This window comes from Megalobrama amblycephala, linkage group LG23, assembly GCF_018812025.1.
Source record: "Megalobrama amblycephala isolate DHTTF-2021 linkage group LG23, ASM1881202v1, whole genome shotgun sequence".
NCBI classification, from domain to species: domain Eukaryota; kingdom Metazoa; phylum Chordata; class Actinopteri; order Cypriniformes; family Xenocyprididae; genus Megalobrama; species Megalobrama amblycephala.
In genome coordinates this window covers 11,349,793-11,362,598 of record NC_063066.1, presented here as the reverse complement: position 1 = coordinate 11,362,598, position 12,806 = coordinate 11,349,793, and the positions used below count along the sequence as shown (strand labels likewise).

The 12,806-nt window shown below is 36.2% G+C and overlaps 1 protein-coding gene across 3 annotated transcripts in view; it reads right to left on the bottom strand.

Moving 5' to 3' along the window:
- rnf145a (ring finger protein 145a) overlaps positions 1-12,806 on the bottom strand; it is a 41,785-nt gene that overhangs the window by 8,666 nt on the left and 20,313 nt on the right. For all 3 annotated transcript variants that reach the window (XM_048176198.1, XM_048176199.1, XM_048176197.1), the window contains 2 exons: positions 12,025-12,133; positions 6,480-6,571 (listed from right to left, as the gene is read on the bottom strand). In XM_048176198.1, coding sequence (XP_048032155.1) covers positions 6,480-6,571; positions 12,025-12,133 — 201 coding nt within the window. The remainder of the gene's footprint in view (positions 1-6,479; positions 6,572-12,024; positions 12,134-12,806) is intronic.

Here is a 12,806-nt window from a genome sequence, read left to right as displayed (position 1 = left end):
TAATGCTAGTGGATGGGAACTTCTACTATAAGAGTAAATAAAACTTGCATAGACAAGTCCAAATTAAACCCTGCGGCTCGTGACGACACATTGATGTCCTAAGACACGAAACGATCGGTTTGTGCGAGAAACCGAACAGTATTTATATAATTTTTTACCTCTAATACACCACTATGTCTAACTGCATTCATCACTCGATTCGTTTGGTCTGATCGCGCTCTGACAGCGGCAGTGATGTCTCGCGCATATACTTCAATGAGAGCGAGACATCACTGCCGCTGTCAGAGCGCGATCAGACCTTACTAACGAGTGCTGCACGCGGTTGGACATAGTGGTGTATTAGAGTTAAAAAATGATATAAACACTGTTCGGTTTCTCATACAAACCGATCGTTTCTTGTCTTAGGACATCAATGTGTTGTCACGAGCCGCAGGGTTTAATTTGGACTTGTCTATGAAAGTTTTATTTACTCTTATTGTAAAATTTCCCATCCACTAGCATTATTTGACTGACAGATGGCAACGGTTGGAGTTAAAAATCATAATTTGTGTTCAACTGAATAAAAAAATTCACCTACATCTTGGATGCTCTCGGGGTAAGCAGATAAACATCAAATTTTCATTTTTGGGTGAACTATCCCTTTAAGGTAGAATGTGTTTAATTGTAATGAAAATAATGTCATAATGCAAAAAACATCATAGTGATCTTAAAATAGTTAGTGTTAATTTCAACACTTAATAATACATTATTAAAATCAAATACTGTGTCAGTTAAAATGATTGGTAACTCTTTACAATACATTTGGTAAGATTAGATAAGTATATTAGTTAAATTTAACTAACAATGAACAATACTTGTACAGCATATTAATTAGTCAACAGTAATTTTAACATTTACTAATACATTTTTAACATCCAAAGTTATGTTTGTTAACATTAGTTAATGCACTGTAGACTAAGAAGAACAAAAAATGAACAATTAGATTTTTACTATCTAACATTAAAGCTTTAAAAATGTATTGCTCACTGTTAGTTCATGTTAGAAAATTCATTACCTAACGATAACAAATATATTATAAAATGTTACCTTTTTATTAAATGGGCCTGTCCTGAGCTAACATGAACTAACAATGAACAGTATTTTTATTAACCCATGTTAGCAAAGTTGAATAAATACTATTGCTCATCGTTAATGATATAGTTAATGCATTTACTATGTTAACTAATGCTAACTAATGTAGAGTGTTATGTTCTTTATGCAAAAATAATGCAACATTCCATATGTACAATTTACTTTATTTAAAGGATTAGTCCACTTTTAAATACACTTTTCCTGATAAATTTACTCACCCCCATGTCATCCAAGATGTTCATGTCTTTCTTTCGTCAGTCGAAAAGAAATTAAGGTTTTTGAGGAAAACATTCCAGGATTATTCTCCTTACAGTGGATTTCAATGGCTACCTACAGATTGAAGGTCAAAATTACAGTTTCAGTGCAGCTTCAAGGGCTTTAAACGATACCAGATGAGTAATAAGGGTCTTATCTAGCGAATCGATCGGTCATTTTCGAAAAAAATACAACCGTTTATGCTTTTTAAACAAAATATCGCCTTGAACGTACTTTCCGCTTCCGCATTCTTCATAACGCTTACGCTGATTGTCCTACGCCTTCCCTATTCAAGTTATGGAAAAAAACGAAACTGGCGCCGCGTTCTATCCGTAAGTAGAATAGGGAAGGCATAGAACATTCAGCGTAAGCGGTATGAAGAATGCGGAAGCGGAAAGTACGTTCATGGCGATATTTTGTTTATAAAGCATAAACGGTTGTATTTTTTTCGAAAATGACCGATCGATTCGCTAGATAAGACCCTTATTACTCTTCTGGTATCGTTTAAAGCCCTTGAAGCTGCACTGAAACTGTAATTTTGACCTTCAATCTGTTGGTAGCCATTTAAATCCACTGTAAGGAGAATAATCCTGGAATGTTTTCCCCAAAAACCTTTATTTCTTTTCGACTGACGAAAGAAAGACATGAACATCTTGGATGACATGGGGGTGAGTAAATTTATCAGGAAAAGTGTATTTAAAAGTGGACTAATCCTTTAAATGTGATGTATTATTATATATATATTTTTTATTTATGGTGAAATATGACCATGACATGTTCTTGATAGTGAGATTCATCCCTTAAACAGTGTAAAAGTCAAGAGAAAGTCAAAAGATAAAAAGCAGAAAGAATTCAAAAATACAGTTGATGAGAAAGCATGAAAGTCAAAGGAAGGGACAGACATAAAATACAGTGAAAGAGAAAGTGAGAGAGAGATCGGGAGTGTATGACATATTACAAACAAGGGGAAGAGCAGACAGTATTTGTGTGTGAGAAAAAAAAGAAATAAAGGAAGTGAGCAAGAGACATTAAGCTGACAAAGGATGGTACTTATAGCAAAAGTGAAGAGAGGGGAAAATATGAAATGTGCATCTCTGGCACTCGCACAGCGTGTTTGAGGGCAGGCGGCTTATGAGAGGGGAAGAAGAGCGGGAAATGGCTTGACCTCTGACATCACATCCCAAGACATGCAAAACTACCCAACTCTCCATAGAATGAAACTGCATGAGCACACATTCAGGAAAGAATAGGCTGCAGAGACTGAATGAGAGCAGTAATGAGTCTGTGTGAGACTCGCACATGACAGGAATCTTAACAGAGCGGTTCTCTTTTGAACGACTTGGAACACCAATTTGAAGTCAACATGAAATCAGAACTGATTCAATACTTTATTAATGCAACTTCATAGTCATATTGTGAATGATTTATTGGTGTATTTAAAAAAAACAGTTGGTGTTTGGAATTTTTAATCAGAATATAATAATTCAACTTGCTCTTTCTCTAAAACATCTTTTCTGGTTATGTCGATCTGACTACATGAACATTTCAATCAGTCCCCTTCGACTAGCAATGTAACAAAGACAGAGACAGTAGCAAGAATGTACATTTTCAGCTTTTTTCATACCAACACCCTGATTCCCATCCGCAAACTTTGAACGAGGATGAATATTATGGTTGCAAGTGCTTTATAAGCATTCCTAAAAGCTTGTGGCAGCAAGATGGCCTTTGCTGCCTTTTTTCATGTATTAAATTGTTTTAGTAAAAAAAAAAAAATGTAAAAAATATTGCTGTTTATTAAAATTTATTGTCATACTGCTTCAAATGAATAAAAATGCTTAATAATTAATTAGTCTACTTATGCTAATTAAAGCTGCAGCCTGTAAGTTTTGCCTCTTTGTCGCCATCTCTGTTTGAAATCTGCAATTGCAGTAATTTGCGGAATTATTATCTTTACATGGGTTGTGCATCGACACGACTCCTTAGCGCGGATGAATTTAATGTTTGCTGTACTTCTGAATCACAGATTCTACGTCTTGGAAGTACGACCAAAATAAGAATTTTCACCGGAAAAATGTCATCTGAACAAGTAAGTAACATGTCTGCCAATTTTGTTCTGACCAACTGAGAAAAAAAAGCATTACAATAAATTGCGCTACCAATTGGTGATTAAATTTAACAATCGCTTAGCTCATATCACATCAAACCATGCAAATTATTATCATTGTTATACTTTGTTCTCAAATTCTTAATGTTAACAACATCAGCATTGCGTGAATATGTGTATTTAGTGTGTATTTGTGTCCTAAGTCTTTTGCTTTTGACTACGGGTGAATCTCCAGTTGTCACTTATGATTGTCGTTTGGAACTTTCTGGATTACAATCCGTCATCAAAATGATCAATTTAATTATTCCAGCTGCTGTGAGAAAAGGCTATAAATTAGGGCTGCACGATTAATAGTAATTTAATCGAAATCACGATTTGGCTTAGTGCGATTATGAAATCGTAAAGGTTGCAATTTTTTAATTATATAAATATGTCCACAGCGTGTTAGTGAAAAGCTGCTCTGTGATCTGTAGTAAATGACGCTCCATCTGAGAGCACTGCATTAGAAAAAGCAACATGTCAAACATACAAACTTTCCAAACATGAGAAGCCTTTATGAACTTCTTTTCTAACAAAAGACAACATTTAATGTATTTTTACTCCAAACTCACTTCATAAAGTCAGTTGCGTGTTTGAATTAGCATTTAGATTAGCATTGGATTATAAATATACTTTATTATTACGGAAAAACCCGAGAAGGCTTGAAGAAAACAACATATAAACCATGTATTGTTGTAGTCGTCTGTTTATTTTATTCAGGTTTAATCAATCAAAGCGTTTCTACCTTCTTTTTATTCAGTCACAGCGGTAGCATGATGCCCATTGGGGATTTCCTGGAACAGCGTTTGTTATATTGCGTATATTTGGAGTATTTGGAGTATCTGCTCAAGGGCGCCCTCCAGCGTCCAGTATGAAACAGACATGTTTAGCGCCAAGTAAAGCTCACTCAATCCTATAGAGTGCCCCAGGGATGACGCATTTTTGTAGGCAAAACCCGGAAGCGAGTTAGCATTTTAGGACTTCCGGTTCCAACGCCATAAAGTCTATGGGTTTTTTGAATGGGTTTTTGCTAAATCGCCTGAAATAAGGTCTGTGGTTAACAAAGCCTCTACATACTTTCACGTTTTGATCTATGACATAAAACACACCAGTTATAACCCACTTGTGATTTTTTAAACTTTTACTGTGTCTTAAAATCGGCGGTTGCTAACAAGTTGCTAAAAGGGACTACTTCCTTTGGCGGGGACTTTAGACGTCATCATTAAAAACAGGACATTTGGACAGCATTTCTCATGAAAAAGTGGAAAAGTATTCATAACAGCACAGATCATAATCAGCGAGCATGTTTTTAAATAAAGTTGTTTTTTAAATACAGTCTGAGGACGCTTGGTGGTGACGACGTTGATCCGCGACTATGGTGTGCTGTAGTCCGTTTATAGCCTACTGTTAGCCTTTTATATCTGACGACTTTATTTAGGCTTCAAAATCTATAAATGTTGTGTTAACTTGTATCTTGATAGACAAAACGTGTAAGTATCATAACCCTTTGTTAAACACAGAGCTTATTTTCTGCGATTTTCCAAAAGTCTATGGGAAAAATGCATAGGCTTTCAACCGAGGGAACCCGTGCGCCGCTAACTTCCGGGTTGGCCTACAAAAACGCGTCATCCCTGGGGCATTCTATTCAGGGTAAAAATAGGAAAAGTAATTCCTCTATCTAAAGAACTTTGAGGGGAACATATATTCATTATATTACAGGGTTTTTTCCCCACAGTGGATGCATAAGAGGCACGTAGTTCATATTAAATACATGGACTCCATTTTTGATTTTGCATACCTCCTGACAAAAATAATGAAATTATTGAGACAGATTTTTTTATCATAATAATATAATATTTGATAATAAAATAATAATAATAATGATTTATAGACATATTGCTTGCATGTTAACAGGTTACCCCACATTTTGTCATACAAAGTTTTAAATAGTATTTTCTAATTATTATAGTTATTTATAATTAAATACTAATGCTAAATACTTTAATAATGAAAGTTATTACAACAGTAATATTTCCTATTTGGTTTAATGTTTTTATTTAGCAATAATGATAATAATAATAATAATAATAATAAAAAATTATTAGTCAAAATAATATATTAGCACACAATTTTGAGCCAAATTGTGCAGCCCTACAAACAAGCAAAACAAGCCTGGTATCGTTTATAAAAAAAAAATTCATGTTTTATAAAATCGCATTTTAAATCGCAAATCGCAATTTTAACCAGAAAAATCGCAATTAGATTTTTTCTCCAAATCGTGCAGCCCTACTATAAATGATCCGCTACCAGCAGTGTCTGGGACTCCTTTATGTACACAGACGTGGCAAAATAAAAAAAGTTATGGACTGTGGCTTTACATATTAAAAACTAATTTATCATTTTTGGTATTATATTGCTCAACCCTAATAGCCTTAGTTCCTTAGTGCACATTATTCAAAATGTCTTTTATCAAAACATTAAAACTCTGAGTCAAAACTCAGTTAATTGATTTTTCTTATTGAATATCCTCCCCAGAGCTCCTACTGTAACACGTATATTCTGTTATAATCTGTTCTGGTTTTGTTTTCACTGCATTTTCTGTGTTTTGCTTGAGTTCCCAGTTATCATATAGTTTCACTAGTTGATAATTAGTTCCTGCACCTGTTCTGTTTTACGTTGATTACTCTACCTGTGTATTTAAGCCCTCAGTTCTTTCAGTTCATTGTTCGGTCTTGTCAATGTTTAAGTGTAGTATCTTGTTTTTTCTCCTGTATGTTCTTCTGAGTTTTAAAAAATTGTTCCCTTGAATTTCCTGTGCTGTGTGTATTATAAAGCCACACAGTAACGTGACACCTTCACATTATACGGAAGTATAAATGGGATGCTAACAGCATTTCACATCGACTTCAAAAATGTGATCCAGTCTTTGTGGACTTTGTCAGGCACTTACAGATGAGCGCAGTAGTGAAGCGGTTGATGGACAGAGGCTCCAGGTACAGCGGGCCCTCGTAGCCAGACTCCAGCTCACTGCGCACATAGTCCCTGAAACAGAAACAGAGACCTTATTCTAACCTCTCACAGTGTGACATTCCCCCTGAGTCACCACAGCCTGTGGAGGATCTATACTTACAGCCCGAGTCAGACAGAGCAGAGCGGTGGAACCATCAGTCCGTCTGTTTTTATCAGACTAGAATTCCTGAGAGAACATTCGCTTATATAACCCTCAGCTGAGTCCCACTGAGCACAAAAACAACCACCACTGACATTCAGAAGTTTAAAATAATTCTTTAACCTTAGCTAAGGGATTTAATAGGTGGTCCGTAACCCCTAAGGGGCTCTGCAGCGCTACTGCAGGGGCTTCGACAATTACTTCTGTGGGAAAAAATATACAAGTATATAGGTATAACTTCCTCCCTTCCATGGAATTCGGCGAGTATCTGAATAATGTAATGGTTGCTCTTTTTTTATACAATTATAACTACTGAACTTGAGCTTTCAAGCTTAAAGGTCCCGTTTTTCGTGTTTTTTTGAAGCTTTGATTGTGTTTATAGTGTGCAATATAACATGTGTTCATGTTTCGCGTGTAAAAAAACAAAGTATTTTTCACATAATTTACTTATCTGTATACCGCTGTTTCCACTGTCATAAAAACGGGCTGATGACTTCCTTGTTCTATGAAGTCCCTCCTTCAGAAATACGTAACGAGTTCTGATTGTGCCAGCGGTTCCTGTGTTGTGATTCGACAGCAGCTTAGCGCTCCTTGTCCGGAAAGGTCACGCCTCTTACCATGATGTGGAGATGCACGCGCTCAGTGTTATTGTAAACATGTCTTTAATTTTACCCTATCAATTTGAGCCGGAATCAGACCCGGTGATTGGACTGCGGGATGAAAATAACAGCGTTTCGACGACATGGCGACAAACACACTCTACAAACGCAACTCTTGTGTATTCCTGTGGGCGGAGGTTAGTCAAAAAACTGTTTTAGTGACGTCATTAAAGAAGGAAGTAGAGGGATGTAGTCCAAACTGGCCGTTCGATGTAGGCGACTTCTGTTAAATAAAATATCTCGCTTGGCATTGAACTTTGAGCTTTAAAATGTTACAGATTTTATTTATACTCTAACAACAACATTACACACTAACTAAAGTTTGAAACATGGGATCACGAAGAACGGGACCTTTAAAATATTATAATCATAAAAGAAGCATAAAAGTGGTCCATTAAAGAGTTTTCACCAAAAATTGAAATTTCTGTCATTAATTACTAACCCTCATGTTGTTCCACACCCGTAAGACCTTCGTTCATCTTCGGAACACAAATTAAGATTTTTTTTAAGTGTTTTTTTAATCCTCCATAGACAGCAATTTAACCACCACTTTCAAGGTCCAGAAAGCTACTAAAGACATCATTAAAAAAAGTCAACTTGACTACAGTGGTTCAACCTTAATTTTATAAAGCGACAAGAATACTTTTTGTGCACAAAAACAAAAATAATGACTTTATTCAACAATATCTTCTCTTCTGTGTCATTCTCCTACGCAGTTTATGTTCAGTGCTTCCAGGTTCTATGTCTGGCTCAGTATTGGCCGGCTCCTGCGTCAGCATCACACACATGCGTCGTGCTGCTCACGTGAACAGCGTCGGCTAATAATGAGCCGGCATTCTAACGTAGAACCTGGAAGCGCTGAAAAAGTTGTTATTTTTGTTTTGTTCATGAGCACAAAAAGTATTCTCGTCGCTTTATAAAATTAAGGTTGAACCACTTTAGTCACAACTATTTTAACAATGTCTTTAGTACCTTTCTGGACCTTGAAAATGGTGGTTAAATTGCTGTCTATGGAGGATAAATAAACCTCTCGGATTTCATCAAAAAGATCTTAATTTGTGTTCCGAAGATGAACAAAGATCTTACAGGTGTGGAACGACATGAGGGTGAGTAATTAAAGGTGCCCTAGAACTTTTTTTTAAAAGATGTAATATAAGTCTAAGGTGTCCCCTGAATGTGTCTGTGAAGTTTCAGCTCAAAATACCCCATAGATTTTTTTTAATTCATTTTTTTAACTGCCTATTTTGGGGCATAATTAGAAATGAGCCGATTCAGGGTGTGTGGCCCTTTAAATCTCGTGCTCCACGCCCCAAGAGCTCACGCTTACCTTAAACAACATAAAAAAAGTTCAAACAGCTAATATAACCCTCAGAATGGATCTTTACAAAGTGTTCGTCATGCAGCATGTCTAATCACGTAAGTACAGTGTTTATTTTGATGTTTACATTAATTCTGAATGAGTTTGATAGTGCTCCGTGGCTAACAGCTAATGCTACACTGTTGGAGAGATTTATAAAGAATGAAGTTGTGTTTATGAATTATACAGACTGCAAGTGTTTAAAAATGAAAATAGCGACGGCTCTTGTCTCCGTGAATACAGTAAGAAACGATGGTAACTTTAACCACATTTAACAGTACATTAGCAACATGCTAACGAAACATTTAGAAAGACAATTCACAAATATCACTAAAAATATCATGATATCATGGATCATGTCAGTTATTATTGCTCCATCTGCCATTTTTTGCTATTGTCCTTGCTTGCTTACCTAGTCTGATGATTCGGCTGTGCACATCCAGACGTTAATACTGGCTGCCCTTGTCTAATGCCTTTCATAATGTTGGGAACATGGGCTGGCATATGCAAATATTGGGGGCGTACACCCCGACTGTTACGTAACAGTCTGTGTTATGTTGAGATTTGCCTGTTCTTCGGAGGTCTTTTAAACAAATGAGATTTATAGAAGAAGGAGGAAACAATGGAGTTTGAGACTCACTGTATGTCTTTTCCATGTACTGAACTCTTGTTATTCAACTATGCCAAGATAAATTCAATTTTTGAATCTAGGGCACCTTTAATAACAGAATTTTCATTTTTGGGTGAACTAACCCTTTAACTATATTTCAAAGTTGTGTCCCAAATGACACACTATACACTATGCACTTATGCACTATGTACTCAACCATGTAGTGTATGAATTTTATAAGGTAATTTTGTCATTCAACATTGGAGCCCCACCCCCTTTACTACATAATTAAAGTTGCAACATTTGAGTGCATGAAGTGTCTGTTTTTTTGTTGTTGTTGTTGTTGTTTTTGTTTGGTTAAGTTTATCATCTGGCTATTTAAAGTGTACTTTTTCTTTTGGAATTATCACACTACTCACACTATTTATGCTACAAAACAGCATAGAATAGTGCATACGTACACGAATTGGGACACACCTCAAATCTTCAGAAGACCCACAATAGCTTTGGGTGAGAAATTTGATTATCAAAATGGCTTTGCATATAACATCATAACAAATTTCTTTCTGGTGGTGAAATATGACCCAGGCATGTTCCTTGAGAGATTAAACCCTTTAAGTGGACAGAATGGCTATCACACACACGACACACACACATACATGAATAAACGTTTACAAAGCTTGCTTCAATCCTTTACTGAGCTTGGCTTTGCTCAGAATGAGGCAGAGAGGGAATGGAGTGAGGCAGGTAAGTTACGAGCTGGCAGTAATGGCTTTGCCACACTTGGGTGATCTTAATTTGAGCAGCCACACTCTTTTTCTATAGACACACATTATGCTGAGAAATGTGCTAAAAGCTCTCTCTTAATCTGACACTAAACAGCCACCTGTCAAGCGCAAAGTACCACACCATAATCAGACCCATGAGCATGGAAGAGTTTTTAGTAAAGCAATGTGTCTGTCGTAATGCCTGCTCGGATCTTAACCGTAAAAGGAAAATAACTTTAAAAAAAATATACTGTATTTAAAAGGAAAATGTACTTTAAATTATAGTAATATTTTGATATATAATATAATATAATATACTCAAAAAGTTGCTGTTTGGATTTAAATAGGCAAATGCATAAGAGTCTATGATTGCATCATTATTGCAGTGATAGCATTCATATGTGAAAATTTATGGATTAGGGTCAGTCCCATTTTATGCTAAACACAGAAAATATATATTAAATTAAGGTGCGGTTATATTTACCATTGTTTGGTGAATTTTAGCAGGTTATCATTTCATTTCATTATTTCACAATCCACACAATCAGGAATTTTGTGTAAAGGTGAAAGATTTCCCCATTGGGTTTCAGTTGGTCACGTGAATTTGCAACAGAAAGCTGACAATCCCCTGCAAAATTTTGCTAATATGACAGCATCTTTATATTGTATAAAACAGACTTTATCAAACTGCATAATGTCTGGGATTTCCCTTGATTGAATGAGTTAAATTTAAAGGGTTAGTTCACCCAAAAATGAAAATTATGTCATTAATGACTCACCCTCATGTCGTTCCAAACCCGTAAGACCTTCATCTTCGGAACACAGTTTAAGATATTTTACATTTAGTCCGAGAGCTTTCTGTCCCTCCATTGAAAATGTATGTACGGTATACTGTCCATGTCCAGAAAGGTAATAAAAACATCATCAAAGTAGTCCATGTGACATCAGTGGGTTAGTTAGAATTTTTTTGAAGCATTGAAAATACATTTTGGTCCAAAAATAGCAAAAACTATGACTTTATTCAGCATTGTTTTCTCTTCCGGAATCCTTTCCATTGAATTGATTCCATTGAATCCTTTCATCTGTCGGCGTTGGTAATGCACTTTTACGTCCCCGTGGTTGTTTTTGGCGATTAGGACATCCGCGACATGCACGCTTACGCACCATTTTAAAAAATATAGCAATACCAAAATACAAACAATGTAGAATAGCTTGAATACAGCGTGCGTCTCCCTCAGACTGTAAACGAAGCTCAGGCGCACCAGATAACACGTCAGCAGCGTCACTGCGGAGTCGTGAACCCGGATTGACAACAGACCCGGAAGAGAATACAATGCTGAATAAAGTCGTAGTTTTTGTTATTTTTGGACCAAAATGTATTTTCGATGCTTCAAAATGTTGCGGATGTCCTAATCGCCAAAAACAACCACGGCGATGTAAAAGTGCATTACCAACGCCGACAGATGAAAGGATTCAATGGAATCAATTCAATGGAAAGGATTCCAGAAGAGAAAACAATGCTGAATAAAGTCATAGTTTTTGTTATTTTTGGACCAAAATGTATTTTCGATGCTTCAACAAATTCTAACTAACCCACTGATGTCACATGGACTACTTTGATGATGTTTTTATTACCTTTCTGGACATGGACAGTATACCGTACATACATTTTCAATGGAGGGACAGAAAGCTCTCGGACTAAATCTAAAATATCTTAAACTGTGTTCCGAAGATGAAGGTCTTACGGGTTTGGAACGACATGAGGGCGAGTCATTAATGACATAATTTTCATTTTTGGGTGAACTAACCCTTTAATCTTGACTGAATAACCAATATTGACCATCCAAAACAGAATCTTTCTGGAAAGTGTGGTTTTTATGGTAGAAGGCAGCTTTTCTGTCAATCGCTCTAAATTTAAGTCTGAAACTCTAACCTTGAGATCTGGTGACCTGCGAACAGCAGCAGAGCAGTGAGCACATACAGGTAGAGCTGCACCAGGTGCTGTCGGGGCAGAGTGAGCAGAACCAGACTCAGAATGTAACCTGAAAGAGAGGGATAAAGAATGAGACTGCTGTTAGACCGCTATGTGAGGATGCTGTCAAGCACACAGAAGGGCCTCTGAGGGCACATCTCTCTCAATATCCCTGACCAACACAGAGAGTCCATTCACTCAGACTGTCAAAGGAACTCACACAGCCAGAGCACACTGATTGAATCTGAATCTGGATATCCAGTTTACTGATAGTCACACCTGCAGAAAGAGTCTCTGGCAATGTTCAGAATACCAGCATACCGGTTAGTGAGCAGAATACACTATTTTAAATAGCATGTGAAACAGCATGCAATATGCAAATATAAAAAGTTGTTTACTACTGCATTTTTAATTTAGCAAATAGCAGTTACCAGTCTAAAAAAATAAACATGGTTATTCTGAATTTTAATAATTCAAGTCTGATCTTTTGACAGTCTGATGCAGAATCAGATGTTAAAAAATCATGTTAGATATTGCTTCAGGTTCACTGACAGAAGTCGAATTGAAATTTACTAGAATATTTACTATGTAGCCTATATTATTTATTAACATATAGGCAATCATTTTTTCACCAGCATCATTTTGAGTGTGATTTAGCTTTTATACAATAGTACAATAAATAAAAATGTAATGATAATGTGTAACTTACATTGTAAACACAATATTGACAACTCCTTTGTCTA